The following is a 21691-nucleotide window of genomic DNA, read 5'->3' as shown; positions in this document are numbered from 1 at the left end:
GCGTAGTCGTACAAAATCGTTTTATCGTTAGTCCTTTAAGCCAATTTGGCAGTCACGTAATTATATTATCCAAGCGTCAACGCATAATGTTCGACTCACTGCAAGTATTTCAGAGTATAGTTTCCAAATTACTATCACAAATTGCGCGATAATTTTTCAATTGAACTCAGATAAATATTTGTTCAAATTGTTATTCTATACCAATCGCTGGCTTCTTTTCAATGAGTAACATTGTTAACAACATTGTTTATTTTTAATGGTTATGTCCTTGTTACACATCGTAACATCGGATGTGAAAGTGGGTCATTATCACCCACATATTGGTGAATTTAATGACAAAGGACGAGTCTTTTATACTAAGAATATTTACATATTAAAGGTACAGTTCAAGAGGCAGAACTTACCCACCTTTATCTCATTTTCAATGTATAATATTTTACATTATTTTCAGGTTACGGTGTCAAATCGGGCATATATTAATTTTATTACAATACAACGCGGAAATAATCGAAAAAGTTTTTACTCTATATTCTGTTTTTGAATTAGTGGAAGGAATTTAAATTGCAAATCTGCACAGTCGGTTTTAGTATTAGAAAAGTTTGTTCCGCCTAAAAAGTACTAGATATAATAATGAGTAAGTAATCAGCACTAGTAATCGGGAACGTGTTGAACATTCGCTGGCAAGCCGTTTTTGATTTATGTAAATTGTTAGTTTTTCACAAATGTACTTTTTTTCATTTTGGTTGGATTTTCTTTGATTTTTGTTTAGTTTATTCAAACGAAATCATTTTTATTAAACTTAACGCGTGTTACGATTCACTTTTATATGTATATACAAGTGGACGTTATAATTCAAAACTAAATTATGCGAATAAATCGTGGAGCTTCATTTCATTTTTCTCATTCCTTGACCGAATTCAATCATTTTTCTTCTAAGCCCACAACTTAACGTTTGATTACAGAACACAGTTGATTTAACAAACTTCTGGTCTTGTTCTGTCTCAGGTTTTGTTCACTTTTCTCACGTTTCAGCTCCGCTACCGTTATCTAGCACAAATTAAAAGCGCTCCGAAACATTGCGTCCGCTCCAGACGTTGTAGCGTATGTGTCACCGAACAATACAACAACTAATGTTTGGATGGGGCTCTTGTCTGTTAGGTTTATTAAATATCCTGTATATATAGTAAACAATCCTTCTTGGGATGTTTTTCTAATATAATTCCTTCCAAAGTAAGATCGTTCTAACTTCTACCTACATGACTTCGTCATTCTTTCCTCCAGAACAACACTAAGTATGTTCTTTATTCTGAGTTTATTTAGAACTGACTTGTTTTGTCTCCAGCTGTATTACTTTTAACATTCTACTATAATAAAATATTTTGACATCAAAATCACAGTTCAAGATATTTATTTTTCTACTGTTACTTAGTTTGTTCAATATTTTAGTACCTAAATTAATTTTAACAAACATGTCTCACATCCTCATGTGTTAAAAGAAATTTGATTCCGTTTAAGTTTTATTAAGTGCTTTCAGTGTCTGTATTGAAAAGTATATCTTGAGCAATGTATTAACATTAAATTTTGTTTGGGAGATCTAAAAAGCCCGAAAGGAAGAATTTCTCAGACTAGTCTTGACATAGAGAAAGCTACAGCAAAGACATTCCGAAAAAAGTCTTCCAAAAATCGTGTAATCAACGTTGGATGAGTGGAATGTAAGCTAATGCAATACTTTAAAGAAGATTCAGTCCCTGATAATGAATATATGGGTATTCGAAAGCTTGGTAATATATTAGAATTAGTACACTTTGGTATTTAATTTTGTAACCTCACTACGAAAACGCTCATAATCTAGCTGGCATATTCCGATATTCATATGTATATATGTAAATGAATCCCGCAAAACAAGATTCCTTCAATGAAACTACTTTATAAAATTCAGTATTATTTTAAATTATATTGACATTTAAGATGAAGAGTATTAAATAACGAATATTATATTGCATTTCTTGTGTTTCTTACTTTGGCGTGACCTGCAAAATATTCCCTGAAGTTTGTATAAGAGATTGTTGAAGTACAAAACTATACAATATTAATTGAAAAATTTTTTATATTTTAAAGGTTTATGATAGTTATTGGAAGAATCATCTACGAGGTATGGCTATTATTGAGACTGACAGTACTACAGATGAAATGCGCTCGCTTCAAACTTCAGCGTAAATCCTTCTATTTAAGAACACAATTCCTCTCGAAAAGGTTAACAAATCAGCATCCTACAATGACATTAGGGTTTTTTCTTGTTCCTTTTGAAAAATGTATGCATTTCTTGTGATTCCCACTTTGGTATTCGTGCAAAGTATTCCCCAAAGCGTGCAAAAGAGAGGGTTGAAACTAATTTGATTATTGTTAATACAACACTATATAATATTAAATGAAGAACTTGTATTTATATTTTAAACATTAATGGAAAGTATTAGAAGAATAATACCAGACATGAGACTGACACCACTACAAATGAAATACGTTTGCTTCAAACTTCAGCGTCTCTCGATCATCATTATCATCATCAATCCTTTGAATCCTTTGGATTATGGCTACCGGTTATAGCGCTTTAAAATCCTTTTTTGATGTGGATTACTCCTCATTTTCTATTTTTGTTTTCTTTATAGTTTATCGTTTGTTTTGGCTGCTTTTGTTATTATTTTCCATTCCTTTCGGTTCCGGCATTTTGCCTTCCAGTTCTCTATATTAAGTGATCTTAAGTTTCTAACCTAACCTAACCTGCCTCTTCTCCTTGGCCACAATGGGGTCAATTGCGTTATTCTTTTGGTCATTTCAGTTAGTTTTCTTCTCATTATATGCCCAGCCCAGTTGAATCTTTGTGCTTTTATGTATCTCACTATATTTTCTTTATCCAGCTTTTCTCTATTTCATCGTTTTTCTTTGCTCTCCTTTCTCCCTCTTGTGTTGTGTTTGTACTTGTTATAGTTTTCATTATCTTTCTCTCGGTTCTTTTAAGTTCTTCTTCCCTTTTCCATCGCATACGTGATTACTAGTCTTATTAAGGTTTTGTATATTTTTATTTTGTTTTGTTTGGTTTATGTTTTCGTTTTTTAGTAGGTTTCGTTTCTTTCATTGGCTTGATATCCCTTTTTATTCTTTCCTTTATCGTGTCTCTGGTTGTTTATCCCAACTTATTCCTAGATAGTTAAAGGTCGATACTGTTTCATAATTGTATTTGTTAGTTTTCAATTATTCTGCTCTCTCTTCTGGTTTTCCCCCTATTTTCATATACTTTGTTTCTTCTGCATTTATTTCCAGTCCATAATTAAATAATCAGTATAGCCGTAGCCTACAGTTATTTTTTGTAACTAGTGGAAAATATCGTGTAGTATCATATAAAGAGTTTTTGGGAAATTTCAGTTGAAACTTAGAAAAGGCGGAATTCTAACGTATTTGAAAGGTTTAAGTCATTTTAAGTGGACTGAGAAAACATTCTAAATTCTTTGCTTCCGCCCAGGTCGCCCCTCTATGTGAAAAATGGATAACAAGATGAAAAAAACTGAAACTGTAAGCACTGATAAAGACACGACAAATAACATTCAAAAAGAGCTCATTGTGAATTGTCTGGAAAGAGGTTTCTAACCAAATTCGGCATACCTCAATCACCGAAGCTTACGCCTTACAATTTCGATCTATTCTTCCACGTAGTAAATCTGTATTATTAGTACGTTGAAGGTTTATTCCACAATGGATTTGTAAAGTGTGTGGTGTTGGTCAAGTTGTAGTAATAATAAAATAGTAAAATACTACAGCTATAGATATTAAACAAATATATAATATATATATTTACCTTCGAGTCCCAAGAGCTCTTCCTGTGTCCTTTTCTCTCCATGGAAACCGTCATTTTTCGAAAGTATTCCTCAAGAATATTTCATCTTTTACTAAAACACAACCGCGAACACAAATTTTTCACCATTCAACATAAAATCGTGTAAATTAAATCAAAACTGTAGATAGGTCGTCAACAATTAACAGTTATGTTTACTCTACACGGTGTATTAGTCACTTCAATTTAGTCTAGTTCTAGATTATCGTTGTTTTCTTATTTATTGAAGAATTAATGGATGTTGCGTGAAAATTATGAGTGTATCGTCGTCAACGGTTTTCTCTCTACAAACTTTCACCTGAAAAAAAAAAAACGTGATCATATGATCATCAAATAAAAACATAAAACAGTGGTCATGAATTTTTATTGTTTTTAATAAGTAGTGGCATGAAAATTATGATAAATTTCATTCAAAATAAACTGTTTTCAATGTTCTTATCATTGCATATTCAAAGCGACCAGTTTTTTGAAAAGTTTAGGATCATTTCCGTTGATTTGAAAAATTACGACAATTGTTAGGTAAAGGCAATTATTCAATCTGTGATTAATATGATATATTGAAATCCAAATTCCATTTAAAATGAATACCTAAATACACACAAGATCAAAATCACTAAATAGGTTTTTTCTTAAAAAAAAAAGTGCCACACAGTCTACCGTTCGAATCAGTAGATTAAAGAACTTTTCGAAAACTATGAAAATGATTGAGTAAATGCAGTCGCGGTCATCTAAAAACATCAACAAAAGAAAACAATTTTTCAAAAATTCACTCTATTTACTATACACTAAACAATAAATCTGACTGAATCTTGATACAAATGGTTTTTAGAAATGATTTGAATAATAGATATTGTTGATGACAAAGTAAAGGACGATAATTTGAAAGAAAAAAATTGGCGCTAATAATATTTTTAGTACATTTTGAATAAAGTGTCAAGAATTATTTCATCCAAATATTTTACATTACTTTCTCTAGTTTTCCTTAGTCATTTATGAGTTAATCCACAATCTCGCGACACAATTTTGGATTGCATTTTATGATAATCAAAAACCTCAAATCCTCTTGAAACTTAAAACACTTATGAAGATGGTCCCAAAAGTACCCGGCTTTAGCTAGAGATGGCCGTAGTTACTTGAAAAATATCACCGTATTAAAAAGTACACAATTTACACAATATTAGGTTGGCAGCCATCAATAGTGAACGTTTTCAGTGAACTCGAAAAAATTTGTCATGTTATAAAATAGTTGTATTTGAAAGGCTTTAGTCCAACCAATATGAAAGCTGAACTAGTTTCTTCTCTGGGTAAGACTGTTTCTTCGTTATCAAGAGTGAGATATATTCGACCTACGAAGACCAGCATCGCAGTGGTCGACCAAATGAGGTGACGACTCCAGAAATGTTGAAGAAAATCCTCCGAGCGGTACAGGGTAGATCATCGACTGAAAGTACCCGAGCTAGCAGATATAGAAGGCACTTCAAGTGGGATACATCACATATTAACTGAAAATTTGGACATGGGAAAGCTGTGCCAAGATGGGTGCCGCATTTGCTCACAATGGAACAAAAACAACGATGTATCCATCGAGTTTTTGGCAATGTTTCACAAAAATAAAGCGCTGATACGCGGGTCCATCAATTCACATCCAAAATAAAAGAACAACAAAACAATGAACGGAATATGGAAAACCGGCTTCAAAGAAGGCAAATATCGTTCCATCTGCAGGCAAGGTCATGGCGTCGGTTTTTTGGGATGTGCGTGGGATAATTTTCATTGACTATCTTGAAAAAGGAAAAAAATATCAACGTCGAGTATTTTGCCAACTTATTGCAACGTTTGAGCGAAGAAAAATGGACGCATTTGGCTAAGAAAAAATTGTTGTTTCATCAAAACAATGCACTAGCTGACACATCCGTTATTAAAATGGTCGAAATTAATGAATTTTTCCAAAATTTTTGTGTTTTTTTTTTGTTGGGCTAAGTACTTCTGGTAACAACTTCGTACATAAAATAAATATTTTTTTATCAGTAAAATTCTAATTTGATTGAAAAAAGCTCATTTTAGCAATAATAATCAATAATACAACAATAAGCACTGTATATTCCATGTAGGAATGAATAATTTTTGTTGCACAAATACATAATTTTAAAACTTAATACCAAATATCCGTAATATCAAACCTTTTAGATTTGACACTTAATATACGAGAGGTATCACAATGTAAATTCCGTTTCTATTTCTATCATCGGCAGTGCTGCGATCGCACTTTCTAGCATGACTCAAGCAGAAGTAATTAACGCCATTATCAGATCGCTGCTGCTCACATGTTATTCGTGGTACTTTTTTATGATGACAGCGTTTATTGAACTTGTCACCGCTTGTGATATCAGCTCTGGGATGCGTTTTATAAAAAAATTTAACCAAGAGAATTTTATTGGAAAATTCACTAGGTTCACGGATGACATTATATAAGTGATTTAATGATTAGAATATAGGTCAGACAGTTCACGCAATTGAAGAGAAGCTTAAACAAAACCGTAAGTTAACAATAAGTGATATTGCTAAGAAATTTCCGCAAATCTCATGATCACGGTCATGAGTTTTTGACACTTGTGCAACTTTTTTGGGATTGAAAAGGCGTTTGACTATCGGCAAACAATTAATGCGCATATTTACAGAGAAACCATTGCGAAATTGCGCCACGCAATACAGAACAAGCTCCTATCATTAATATCAAGAGTTTTGTTTTTTTTCCACGATAATGCCCGACCTCACACTGCGAACTGGACAAAAAAACTCCTAAAGGAATTTGTCTCGTACCTATTTGATCATCCTCCGTACAGCCGAGTCCTCGTTTCTTGTGACTTTCATCTCTGACAGCTAAAATCTTTCCTTGGTGGTCAAAACTTCAGCCATGATGACGAGCCGGAAGAACATGTTACCACATGGTTGAAATCATACGCTTCTATGAAGGAGGCCTAAAAAACTTGTTCCGCGCTATGGCAAGTGCCTACAAAATTTCGTTTTTGTTTTACATATCCGATCAGAGCTTACTTTGCGGATATACCCCGATATCAGATAATTAGGATTAATTTTACTTTGTAATTAATAAAATTTTTAAATAACACACGAACTCAAAATATTAATACAATAATATCTGGTTGGAGAATTATACAAACAAATATTAAAAATGATGTTGAGTCTTCTATCTGACGTGAATAAAAAAGGTAATTATTAGATATAATGTATTTAGATTAGCCGAAATTTGAATTAACATAATATAATGTGAACAAACTTATATAACGGAAACAACTGTTTGTGAAATATGTTGAAATATTTGTATCGTGTGAATGATACAAGTTGCAATACGTGTTTAGTAAATTAATTGAATAACTGTTTTCTCTACAACAATTTTCATAACATTTAGAGTATTTTGGGAAAATTCAAATGATGTAACTGTCTAAATTTAAAAAAAATCACAAAAGTTTGTAGGACGTTTGTGAGAAATTTGAGCAGAAATTTTTTATAACTTTGTGGATCTTACTGGAACCAATTTTTTGAAAAGTGAGTAACTATCTAAGGCCATAATTCCCAAAGTGGTCCAAGGGCCCACGGAAGACTCGACGGGGGTTAAAATGGGGGTCCACAATCGTAAGCGGTGGTCCATGAAAATTTATTTGATTTTGATAGTGGAGAACTAAAATTTTAGCTTCAATTCTCTTCTCAATACAGGCGGATAATATTTTAAGAATCTTAACGACAGATACTTGTAAAAACTTGCATATTCCATATTCAGTACAACGCTGTTGCCGCGCCGGCCGCCGTCCTGTCCACCACGCTTGTTCAAACGTACAAATTAATACAACTTGCGGTATATGTGCTAATCTTAACTTTTTTTCGAGACGCTGGAAGTTGGTAGAAATGTGCCAGCAGGTTTTGTCGAAACATGTCTTTCGCTATTGAGTTTTGAGTCAAATAGATAGGAGAGTAAACTAAAATTCATAGAATAAAGAATTGAACTAGAACTAAACTGAACACGCTACCAGGAAAGTTAATACAAAAACGAATTTTTCGTAAACGGACTATTATATCCCTTATTGAAAATATGTTGACTACCAATTATATTCTTGAATTGTATAATAAATTTACGCTAACTATCAAAATTGTAGGAAATTTGATGTTCTATAAGTTATTAAACTATATTTCCAATAAACACATTTTTCAACGTTTAATTTTTGGTGAATTAACAATATTCCTTTTTTGGTTTTTTCTAGATTTATTATTGATTTTAATTTATGTTGTATGTATTAAATTTGAAAAAATTGTATATGTAATATGATCATAAGGACCCCAGATAACGTATCTACGGGCTAACCAATGATGATTGACCATATTCTTTGTAATAAAACAGTAAAACTACTTTGTGAAAATCTATTCATTATCTAAGGAAATAATTAATTAAACTGGTTTCAATAATCCGACTACCATGCTAAAAATAAGTAATTTGATACATTAACGGAACTTTAAGTGTCTAAGGGACACTTGAAATCGCTTAACTATGACGTTGGTTTCCATTGGGACTGATCAGTATATAATAAATCTTAACGAATACAATAATAAATTGAAATAAGGTAGACTTATGAGTAATCGGTGACGATACATTAATGCACGGTAAAAGAAGGCACACTTTGTATCACTTAACTAGATAATTAACAGATCTTAATGGTTCCTAACACAAGAGGTTATATGTCTGTCTGGGTTATATTCGTGTAATGTTGTCTAATTTTAAATAGGAAGTTATTATGTCAGAATAAAGTGATTGGGACTAATCTGTAAATTAATTCATTTCGTCATCTTTATTGCACCATTTTGTATAAAAAGGGTAGTTGTTAGTGTGCCCAACGAATCTAGAACACGGCAGCAGTTATGCGTCATTTCAAGGGAAAAATGCAACAGATCCATTTTGGAAATAAAAAAATAATATAAGGCCCAGAAAGAAAGCATAATTTCGTAAGGGCGATGATGTACGTTTACGATAGCGGAGCGGAAACGAAAATAGGGTAGATTGGAATCTAGAATATATTTAGTGAATAAATTCTCGAAAATAATTTTAATGAACAGCTTGAAGCTTGAGTTTAATTAATTTAATTGAAAAAAAAATCGATGATTATTGATTTTTTGAGCCAATTCGATAAATCACGTCCAAAAATCAATAACAAAATTTAAATTTCCATTCGTTCCGCATTTTTCTGGTGTATTTAATAACAACGGGACTGTTACCATAAACATAATTTCTTGATAAATAACACTACTTTCATCAATACAGTGTAGGTCAGTAGAACCCATTAACACCACTTAACTCTAGCACATTAAGTAGCTACGCATGGACAATGGAATTTGTAATTACAGGCTTGAATGTATTGACACGTGATGAACTATGTAGACATTAATAAAATTTATGTATTTGTCTGTTCTTGATCTTGAAAAGATAATTAAAATTGAGTAATTAGTTATTCAGAAAGTCTATCAACAAACAACAGAAATGTTTAACCTTTTATTTTTCCCATCAATAAAATGAAAATATATAGAAATTGCTTCTTGTACACATTTGAGCGAACCCGTCTTTTTCATAATGAATCTCTCAAAGAATTAAGAGTTTCCCAAAATCGTTGATCACTGTATAGGTTCAATGGAGGTCCTCAGAGTAGTGACCTCTATACACTCCTCTCTATCTTCTGTTTAGAAGCTCTGGTGGGTGTATATTTGACCTATTATGCAGGCTCAATATATTACAATGCAACAAAATGCACAATCACTTGCCTATTGAAATCAAATCGTTATTATCTTTTCCCGCATTCCGCAATAATTTGAGGGCAATTGCCTTCTACTTCTATTCTAATAAAAATATTTAATTCCGGGTATGCTGCATACTGGATTAATTTTTGTTATATAATAATTATTACCTATTACTATTACCTATAATTTTGTTACTCATTGTGGTTTTCTTCAGTATATTGAAATGTTATTTTATTTGTATCTTTATTCAGTTAATTTTATGTTTATTTTTTAGTTTTTACAAGCTTTTGTCTACAAATTATAACAATATTTTGATAATAAAGCATTTCACACTTCCTCTCTCTCTTAATAGGTGTTCCCACTTATTTATTTTCTTTTGGTAACTACTGCTGAATGCTGTTTTCTCGATCATGGCTTCTTGGCGAGATGTTTTCTGGTATAATACTCTAGCTGCCTCATCTGTATGGTGGGATGGTTCATTGAGTCTCCTAGAATCCATGAACTTTTTCCTAGTTCAGCAGGTCTGATGAGTTCTGATTAACAAGAGACGGTCACTGCTTGTCTGGGAACGATATCTGCTGCGCTTCGACCTACATCATCTGAAAGTTGAGGTAGCTCTTCGAACCTTTTTTTTGAGTCCATACACTCTTGAATATTTTTCTAGTTCAACCCTTATGAGCTTTTATTAGCAAACGACGTTCATTACTTGGTTCGAACTGATTTTTTTGCGCTTCGAGTTTGTTTAGCAGTGTATCCTTATGTTAGACATAGGTACATACACAATGATCGGGATGAAAATGGCCTCGATGAGATGGAGCTTGGTTTTCAGTACTAATTTAGATCGTTCTCCTTTTCCTTTCCAAATCTAGTCTACTCGGTAGACTACTTTGTCCTTAAACTTCATTCCTTGGTCTTAGTAACCCATCTGATTTCTTCTCCCGTTCTGTCCACACTTATTCTTTCTGAGAAACTTTGCTTGGGTCTTTTCTGCGTTAATGCTAATCTTACAATGCTTAATCAGTCATAGATTTGATCCATCCAGAATTACATTTTTTATCGTAGATCACAGTTACGTCTTAGATTGGTGACATTGTATCAATAATAATGAAAAATGATTCTAACACTTTTAGAAAGAAATTTATTTGTACCTTTATTCTGTTTTATATTTAAAAAAGTGATGACAATAATTATTGCTGCACTTCTTTTCTGTTGAAAATGGAACTATGCTTGGTTTCGAAAGCCAATTGATTTGAATGAAGATACAGATACAGATGTGAAAGAATTCAACAGAATAGATACAGATTAACTGATAACAATTATTTGCATCTTTTTGATCTCCATAAACTTTATGTTAACAGGAAGTGTTGGTGGAGATATCTTACAAATCCAGTGAAAAATAATATAAACTTCAACCATAATTATATTGAGTATTGCAAATTTAAGTAATCTAAACGTAATATCCTTTTAATAGCATAGACCAAGTCATTCGGTCAGTTATATGCGTCTATAAGTGTACTAGCGAGCCAAAAAAGTATAGGAAACGAAGAAAGTGAAAATGTCACTCAGATTCATGTTTGTAATCAAATTTAAATTGTAGGTATCTGTCTTTACTCAATAATTAGTATTATTATAGTATATTTCTACTTCCTGGCCTGTATTGAAGACCGCCAAGATGTTATCCATCATTTCCTTCTAACGGTACCTTCAATAATTTTGTCCCACTTTCATAGTCTTCGCTGTACTAAGTGAAACTATACTCGAAGACGCCAAGGTCGTTACTAAAGGTTAAGCAGAGCGAAAAACAAAAAATGACAGTCATACGTGTATTTTTAAAATGACCCGTCGTGACTTTGTTGATGAAATATAATAATGCAAACATTTAAGATTCAGTATAATCCGAATTGAACTGTCTCATTATTTTTTTCAACTTATTTCCGAGACGCCAAGACTAATAAGGTTCAATTTACTAATGATCAAACTGAATTCTAAGAAAAAAAAGGTTATCGACCAAGGGGTGCAGTGTGACTAATCTGTTTAACATATTTTCTGTTAACTGAATATGCCGGTGAAGGGATTACTATAGTTCTTCCAATATCAATTGCAGATTATAAAAATCCTTGCCGACGATTTTGTTTGATCTACCGTAGGCGTAGATGCCTCATTTTATAAATTTATTATTTTTATAAATACTTTTAAAAAATATGTATGTATATCTTTTGCGAGAAACTACTCGTTAAAAGGCAATCGAATCATTATGAATTTGATGGCATTATATGCCGTTATTTAGACAGATACACTTAATTGTATTCCTACGTGGAATTTGGAAAAAAATCATTATTATACCTCGATAACTTGCTACAACTGAATATTAAATTATAAAGCTTATATAGACGAGTAAAATGTACCTGCCTGTTAGGTAGTTTGGTTTAAACAGGGTACCAGACGTGAACTGAGCCCTTTTGGTACCCCATTCGTCTGTTAGAACGGTAGTCTTTTATCTGACGCAAATAATCTTTACACCATTCTATTTCTATTCGGTTATTGCCATCGGTTTATTCAGTTTTTTGTATTTAAAACCAAATGCTGACAAAACTTGACGCAATGTTTCTAAACTGGTATAATTTTATTCTGAATAATTTACTACCTTTTGCTGTATTACTTCTAAAATCTTGAGTAACTTTGTCAGCTGATTTCAGTTTTTCTTTACATGTTTTTCGGTTCTGTGAACGATCCACAGCAACCTCTTTCGTAACTATTCGATGAATGGAAAATATATTTACTCTAGTTAATTCAGCAATTATTATGATTCCATTATCAGATTTTCTTTGTTTGTATATCTAAAATCTATTTAAAGAAATTTATGAAATAAATAAATCTCACCTAGCCACACCACTGCTTATCTCAGACTGCCTAACAGGAATATTTCGAAGAAATTGTCTACATACGCCTTTCGACAACTTCGGCCAATAGAAATGCATTTATGTTTACGATTCCATGTTTTCATTTGTAAACAGTGGAGATGATCAGTCCCCGTGGACTGACGGTTTGTTAGAATTTTATTCGGGAAGTAAACATTATTTTTCTTGTCTTAATTTGTTATATTGATTGTTCCTCGCATTTATTCTTCAATTTATATTGGTCACTATTATTAGTTAGACCATATTTGGAAGAACAACGAACATCCTCAAGAGCTGCAGTACTTTAAAAATGTTTTGTTATGAAACCATTTATTGACTAGATGATTATAATGATCATTTTTATTATATACGAAAGGGCATACATGACTAAATAATATTTCAAGTTTCATTTACTCATATTTCACATGAAATATGAATTATCCCAACTGTTTTAAAGTATTTTCAATATAAAATGAACAATTAATTTAATGAATTCAATTTAATTCTTTCAATAATTTATTTTGTTTTTCAGTTGCGATAAATAAATTTAAAAAATTGAATTAGAAACAAATTAATTAGATGGATGACTGATTGACAAACTAGATCCAAATAAATATAATCGATTAGACATCAGACGTTCGTCACAATTGTAACCAAAATTGGAAAAAAGTTCCTAAGAAATGCATTGATGCCAAACTGTTTTCGCCCGAATCTAACATCAGTCCGGTCAAATTGACCACGAATTAATCGTCAAATAACAAAAATTTCCACAGAAATGAATTTCGTTGAATATATTCAGGAGTTCCCATCGATCCCACGTGTGCTAAAAACGTTACTTAAGGTCAATGATCAAATTGGTTTTTTTTCGGAATATTTTTGGTAGCAGTCAGTTTTATGAAAAAATCGATCAGAGCTTATATTATTTCTATTATTTCAGCATATGTTTGAACTTTGAAGCCTTTGAAGTATTTCCAAAACTGTGATAGTACCCAACGTCCTGCTCTTTTCCATTCTACAAAAATCTTTTGAAAACACTTAAAAATTTGAATTCAATATTTCAATTATTTATGACTGAGAGATTTTTTGAACGAGCATAAGAGATTTTCATTATTGGAACAACTTTGAAGCCTCGTATTTTCAAAACCGTGACCGCACCCACTTTCAAATTCACCAAAGGGTTTTGCTACTATATACCACTCTATTTCGGCACGTGTCTTTTGGACGAACGCATATTCTACTTACTAAATGCTTCCAGGACACTATCCAAAACCCCGTCTCAAGCACTGAAGGTCATACATCCTGAGTGAGATGTTGTGTAGTGAGAGCACGTGTATATTTAATTTTTTATGGTACAGTCGTACACAAATACTTTATTAGATAAATATTAACGGTATTAGGCATTAGTTGTATAACGATAGTTACGTATAACTTTATATCATTTTTTTGAAATTGCAACCAACTTACTACGCAAATCGATATCTCGTTAGCAAACTAAATCAAGCGTACAGTGTATAAAATCCTAATTGAATCTGCAAACAAACCTTAAAATTACCATTTAGCAACACACATTACTGGTTTTTGATATTTTGGATATATCTCCTTTGCTATAAGGGAGTATTTTTAATCATTGTGGTTACAAGAATTTACAAACATCATTACATGAAAAGTTTTAATATTGTGTTAACGAGTAATAGTTACACAATGTACCGAAGTATTTTTTTCTTTTTCATTGGGTTCACAGTACGTAACTATGAATCGCCACCTCAAAATTATTTCAAATATTGTAATAAAATTTTATATCAATTCAAGTTTAGTTATGAAACATATTTATTGATTTAACTTAAAAATCTTTAAAGTAGTGACATAAATTTCTAATCTGTATCAGCAAACAATTTTTTGGAACGATTAGCTTTTCTCTCATAGTCATAGTGGCTTCAACAGTAGTCTGCAAGCATGGCTGGCTTCCATATCTGTCCTAATAAGGCTTCTCATATTCTGCACTTTCTTGATGAAATCTTGCACCGTAATCATCACTTACTGTACCCATATTATCCGTAAAAAACATTGTATTTGTGATAAATATCCAGCAGCAGTGATTTATAAGTACAGCTAAAATTTTTTGTCTCAACCGTGTATTTCAATAGGACCGAAGCTTAATAAAAAGCAGGATCTTTGACAAATTTTTTTGGTCAGGTCCAATGATACCTTCTTCAATTTCCTACTCACTTAGTATTGGAAGTTTTGTGTCAATAAACCAAAATCCAGGTCCTTCTTTAGAGAGTGCATTCCTCAGGTTGTACTAATAGTTCTTTTTAATATTTTTTTGGCCAAAAAGGCCAATTTTGTTTTATAAAGTGATCTGAACGTGCTCTTTTATCCCAATAATCATTTGCAATCACAAAATCATAATTTCCTTTTTACTGCTGACATCCATTTCGGCCTTTTTAACTGGATTGATAAATTGAAAAAAAGTTTTTATTTCGAGGGATCTATTTTTAGGAGATGCGGGCTAAAAAGATGGAACGTGTACAGTAGGGAAAAAGTCAAAGCCGATTATTGCCCACGTTTTTATTTATTCAAACTTATATTTACATTTGAATTGGGAACTGTCTCTTGATGTAGTAAAAGTATTAATATCCAATTACTCAGACTTCGGTAAATCGATTTCCCGACCTCAAAAACGCCAAATTATCCTATTTATTTGTAGGTTTTTAAATTTTATCAAACGCATGAGGAATTGGGAAGAGTACCTAGACACAGTAAAAACTAGAAAAAATAACTCGGGTTATTTCCTACAGTTTAACATCACAAAATCATAGATCAATCGTGGACCTCCTGGCTAATGTTATCAACGTATGGACTGAAGCTTTAGAGAAATGTAGGGAATCGAGTGCAATCGTACTGAATATATCGAAGGCATTTGGCAGGGTTTGAGAGAACATTCTTAATAAATTAAGATCGTACGATTTGTCTTCCTCACTTATCGGCTGATTTAGTAGCTTTCTCAAAGATTGAACGATCCAGATCGTTATAGATGGACAGACTTCAGAAAGGTTTGAGGTAAACGCTCGTGTTCCCCAGGGATGCATCTTGTTACCTACTCTCTTTCTCCTGTACTTCAACGTTCTACTCGACAATTTGCAAACCCGATCCGTAGCTTAGCCGACGATAGCACACTGGTTTCGTCGTCCAAATTAACCGCCCCCATAAACTCGGCTAAAACCAAAATCAGTAGGCAGCAACAGATCGCCACTATCAATACCAATCTTGAAAACATTCTGGAGTTGCGTAGAAGCAATTTGATTGAGTTCAATGCAGAAAGACCAAGGCTGCTATTTTAACAAAGAAGGCTGGTAATGCAGTTCAGTATCTTTGGTTCTGTCTGGACTTAAAATATCATCATCATCGCAAATTCGCTTGTTTAGTGTTGAGGTTGAGAGCAAAATGTCCTGGCATAGTCACGTAGTAGATTTAGCCAAGGCAGCTTTACAATAAATTGACTCCCTAGCATACCCTGAAGATGCTTGACTTAATACAGAAATGAGCAGTTAGACTTATAGGCAAACCAGAGTTGACAGGAAACTTGGACTGCTTAGAGCATAGAAGAAAAGTCGCTGACCTGACTCCGTTTAACTGTTACCACCACAGCAAATGCTCTTCCGAGCTCTCTAGCATAATCCCGCCTAGATCAATTTTTACAAGACCTACTCGACATGCAGACGTGGCTTATGAACACCGAGTTCGCTTGTAGACGCTCAGAACTTCAGTTTATCGGGACTCAAATTGTAACAATTTTTGATAATAAATTATTTCTCTCTCTATCTCTATTTTAATATTATTTGGTTCATCCTATATGGTTTTTGCAAAGGTTATGATTTATCAGTCTTACGCTTTTATAAATAAATTAACTATTATAATAATTAACTAACAATATAATATTTCTGCTCCATAATTCTTTATACGCTATTATTAAACTCTGTTCGCACAATCAAAAATAAATTGGAAATGAAACTTTTAGCTTTATTCTATTATCTCTTAGGTAGGCCAAGAAATTATTGTTAGTTTCAATAAGCCATTGAAAGGAGCCGACCACCTTTGTCTGACAATAATCTCTGTGTGTAATAAGAGAAATGATGTGTAACATTGATAATACGATGAACTACAATCATATTCCTGGGTGAGTTCTACAGAAAACAATGAACACTGTTCGCACTTTGAATAGTATGAACGTGTTCAAAAAGTAAATTGTATGAATTTGAATCACATTTGAAAACAAACTATCGAAGAAGAAAAACGATGTTTTCTTTCTAGTCCAGATCAAGCAGACAAAACAAAAACAAGATGAAGACATTCTTGTTTCAGGACAAATGTGATACATTTTTGTCGTATTTGTATTTTGTTTCTAAATTCCGAGACTCGCGCGAATCGCTAAGATCGAAAAATCTTTACTTTATCTTCATATTTTAACTTGTTCGCTCATAGTGGACGATCTGTGATGAAGATGTTAATAAAGAGAGAGATTCGTTGGGTACATTTTGGATAGGATGATGAAATTTTTTATAGAGAGGTTCATTGGAATTGGCCCTGATATGGGGGATGCTCCTCTGCAGGGCTGAGGTTGTTGTGAAAGGTTTGTAATTACGCTACTTCAGGTTGAAAAAAGTAAAAAAACGGACGACCAAACGTGGCTCGTAGGAGAAGAAACGAAAGCTGCATAAAAAAACTATTCTTTCCAATTTGGTGAATTTTTTTTTGTTTTCTGTGCTTGTTTTTTCAATTTAATTTTCTTTATTTTTAATTTAACTGGGGAGTAGGCTGCAGCTGCATTCCCTATCGTCAGCCATTTGGCTGGTGGACCAGTTCACCAGTTAACAGGAAAACCACAGAAAATCTGCAGTGCCGACGTTCAAAGAAGTGTGAATGATAAAGTTTTATCTAATGGCTCTGAGAAAACCATCTAAGAAGTTGAGGTAGATTTCAGGGAGGTCTAACTATGCTGTTGCAGCAATCGAAGAGGCGGATAGGAGAGTTTTCTCTTGGGCTTTGAGGCAAGGAGCCGTCCATTGGCGAGCCAGAGGGTGAGAAGAGTTTCCTTAGCTGCGGAGTTGTTTGGTTCAATGGTACGAGTCACAAAGAGGCCTTGGAGGTCAGTTAGACGACTTGGGATGGGGGTTATGTCTGTATTTTCTTAAAATAGAAAAAAATGAGTATCGAGCAATCATTGAATATTTGTTTCAGAAAGGCCATACGCCTACGCAAATATAAGAAGAGTGTACGACTGTCAAATATTTGGGTGGCTGAAATCAAAAATAACCTTATCAGTGTCGTTGGGAAAAAACTTGGGGGAAAAAGCCAAACACAGATAATATTTGGAAATTATTAGAATTGTAAATATATTCTGGAGCCAGTACGAACATCTGTTATTTGATCTTTATCAAGGCTAAAAATGATCAAATAAGAGATCGAAACGTTGGCTTTTTTTTTAAAACTCACACAGACAGTTTTTTTGAGTCGTCACCATTCGGAATTACATACTAAGAAGGACACTAATATCAAGAATTACTACAAAACTTGTTAGCAGCTATATTGAGGAAGATTTGTTTAGTATTAAATATAAACTCTAAGAATAATGTTGAATAGAAAATGAGGAGTATTAACAGCCCGCATAAGAGAAAGAAGAAATTATACAATAATGAAATAATCTGGAATATGTAAATATTTCACTTCCAAATGGTTTAGATACGAATTTGCAAATTCTGCACAACTAAACTAACAATTTATTCATAGAATAGGTTTATCGAATTTTAAGTTTATTCTTATCAAAAAACGTTATGTTTCCGCACTCAGATGAATACGAGAGAAAATCACAAAAACTAGGGGATAACAATGAAATTTAATATTTAAATTTTTTTTTCTTGATGTTAAGCATCTAAGGTGATGTGTCCTTTGCATCCGATTCTGAGTTCCGAGATGACATGACGGTCCGAAGTTGCTGCTTGTTCACACAACTTCCGAGATCCGTTATCACGACCACATCGGAGGGTTCGCTTGATCGGATCCAAGAAAGTTTACGACTTTCTGCTATCTATAATGTTAGTTACAGTACGCACTGATTGAAAAAAAAATTCGTGTTGTTATTGTTAATAGTCGAATTTTATCGTGCTGTCGAAATTAATCATACAACATATAAAATACCGCAGTTAAATACCTTTCAATTGGTATCCACCACTGTTGTGTTCTTCTACGCCTTCATATATATAACAACAATGTCAGCAGATGTCGCTTTTCTACTGTGTGAGACATGACAACGTTGTTTCAGCTGCACAATGTTTATTTATAGCTAAAAAAGAAGAGTGTAGTGGATAGACATCTTCCGTTCCGCACTTAAGACATCGGACAAGCTGCGGCAGCAATTTCATAGGGCACGACACGGACTGAGCCCATAATTTGTTGCCCAAAAATTAATTTTGTTATTTGTGCCGTTTCGGTAACGAAAAAAGCTACGAATACAGGCATAACGGCATATTTTGTTGCTAATTTGTTGCTTTAAGATGGTATGATCCAAAAATTCCCAAAACAGCTCCTACCCGCAAAACACACCCCCTGATTTTACGACATTGAGCTGCGGCAGCCATTTTGCATAAAATAGCTGCGAATACAGGCCTGACGGCATATTTTGTTGCTAATTTGTTGCTTTAAGATGGTATGATTAGAAAATTCCCGAAGCCCTTTCTCGCAAAACTCACCCCAACAAGTACCTATCCTAAATACCAGGATTTCAGGGTAAGCAAAGTAACGAATAAACATCAGTTTAATCCTGAACGGAAAGTGATAACTGAAATATTAATCTTCAACAACATATCTTGTCTTAAGATAACATACTTTCTGTAGTTGTTATGTTTTTAATGAGATCAAAATTGATTTGTAGCAAAAACGTCTTTTCATATCGTACTTTCACTTTATTTATAGTAGCTTTGTTTTTGTCGTTTGAAATTGTAATTGGCGCTGTGTTACTTAAATGAAAAAATTGAAAAGTAAAAGTTCCGATTTCCAATCTAGAGATAATATTGTTAGTAAATCATAAACGTGATAGTTATCGACAATGATAAAAAGTATTAATAATAGATTACTCTATTTGGATTGTTAAGTTTCCTCGTGAAATGAGGAAATTATAATTTCAATTTATTATTAATAAATTTATAACGGTTTAGAAATTGTGGTGCCTTGAGGGTAATAAATATTGCATTTAAATAATAATTGTTTCACATTTTTGTAAAAACGGTGATTTAAAACAATAATAATGATATATCATTATGATTGTAGTGTGACCGTAAACAATTTTCAAATGAAAAGAAAACTCTATACAATAAGGAAGTGAAGGAGAGTGAAACAATGTAAGAAAGTATCAAGGGAGGAATTTGGACGAAAAATGGAGGAAGATGCAAAAGTAAATCAAAAGCATTTTCATAAAACAAGAAAGAATCTAAGGTAAAATATGAACAATATGACATAAAACAATAAAGGAGAAAAACGACGAAATAATAACAATAATAATGACTAGGGAATGAGGAAACGTGGAAGGAATACTTCTACAAACTACCGATTATATCATTATTACACACAGGAAGAAAAACCAGAAGAATACACGGAGCATAACAAAAGACAAAAACTAATGACAATGGAGAATATTAAGAAAGCATAGAAAATCTAAAGAGAGTTATATGGGCAGGGCATAACCTGAAATGATAATAAATCTAAGTAGATACGGAAAATTATTGCTATTGAGAATATTTAATGAAGCTTGGAAAATGGTCATAGTCTTCGAGAACTGGAAGACGGGAGTTCTGATTCCGATACTTACGAAAGAAGACACCACGGTTTGCACAAATTATAGAGTCATTACCTTATCAAGCATTAGCTCCAAGATATATGAAAACATACTAGAGAAAAAGCTGAAGAGAATAGTTGAGCCCCTAAATAGGTTTTATTTATTATCGGCCACACAAAATCTATGTATTTTGAGAAATATATAAAGATGAACATGTGTCTTTCAAAACATCATCATAGAGGCAATGATTCAGAGAAAGAAACCAGAAGCCGAAACGATGGTAACAAATGCAGTCACTAATAACATATAGAGAGACACGATCCTGTTCTCTATTAGTCACAAGCTGTAGATTTTCCTTACATTATTAGATATCATATTATACCACTTTTTGAACTTCTTCTATTTTCAAAGTGGATGTTATAACGTATTGTTACGGTTCGGGGGTCTCCTACTTTACATCTTCGAGAAGAGTTCGGTTCCTATTAATTTTTGTTAACAGCACGGCAACTAAAACTGCTGAACGAAATGTTTAAAAAGGGTGTTCCAACTCGTTGGTCAAAATGTATGTATAAAAAATGCCGAAAGAATTCGTTGTTTGATTACTCATCCCCATTGGCTGACTAAGCTCGTCAGAGGCTCGGGGCGGCAAAGCTAAATGAGGCCCCCCAGCCCCCTTAAAAAATATAGTTTTATAAGCTTTCCATTCAGTTCACATTTGGAATGGATATGGGTGAAGAAATTAAAATACGAATCGATCGACAAAAATAATTAAATAAAATAAATCAAAGATAATTTTTTCTATTTTTTGAAGCGTTTTATATGTGGTTTCGTGCCTTCAATTTACTGAACTCTTCAATAACTTCTAAGAAATCGATTTCTTTTGAATTTTTTCGTTCTATTGGAAACACGCCTAGATTAGCCAGTCGTTCTTGACTCATTCTAGATCGAAGATAATTTTTAATCAGTTTAAGTTTCGCTCTCCATTTGGCAGCAACGTCCATACTTGTATCGGTGGCTTTTACATGCCTGCGGTACCTTTTTGTTTCTTGGAAAACTTGCTTCTTGTCAAATTCACCATAAATTTGTATCAGATTGTCAACTGCTACAGCCAGAGCGTCATCTGAAGCTGCTAGCATAAACTTTGTTTCAATAATTTGGAAAATATTATTGATTTGTTTGATCTCCATGTCATTGCATGTCAAAAGTTACAACACTGTCTAAAATCGTGGTTCTTTAGATCACTAAATACTCCTTCAAGGCGTTTAGTTTGGTGATTCCTGTATC

The 21691-nt window shown here is 33.0% G+C and overlaps 1 protein-coding gene across 2 annotated transcripts in view; it reads right to left on the bottom strand.

The window, feature by feature from the left end:
* The window catches only part of LOC130898420 (atrial natriuretic peptide-converting enzyme), a 48868-nt gene that overhangs the window by 22796 nt on the left and 4381 nt on the right, over positions 1 to 21691 (bottom strand). For both annotated transcript variants that reach the window (XM_057807710.1, XM_057807709.1), the window contains exon 2: positions 3851 to 4184. In XM_057807710.1, the coding sequence (XP_057663693.1) occupies positions 3851 to 3904 (54 nt within the window). In that variant the 5' untranslated portion in view covers positions 3905 to 4184. The remainder of the gene's footprint in view (positions 1 to 3850; positions 4185 to 21691) is intronic.

Source organism: Diorhabda carinulata, chromosome 10 (genome assembly GCF_026250575.1).
Source record: "Diorhabda carinulata isolate Delta chromosome 10, icDioCari1.1, whole genome shotgun sequence".
NCBI classification, from domain to species: domain Eukaryota; kingdom Metazoa; phylum Arthropoda; class Insecta; order Coleoptera; family Chrysomelidae; genus Diorhabda; species Diorhabda carinulata.
This window is presented reverse-complemented; position numbering and strand designations above follow the sequence as displayed.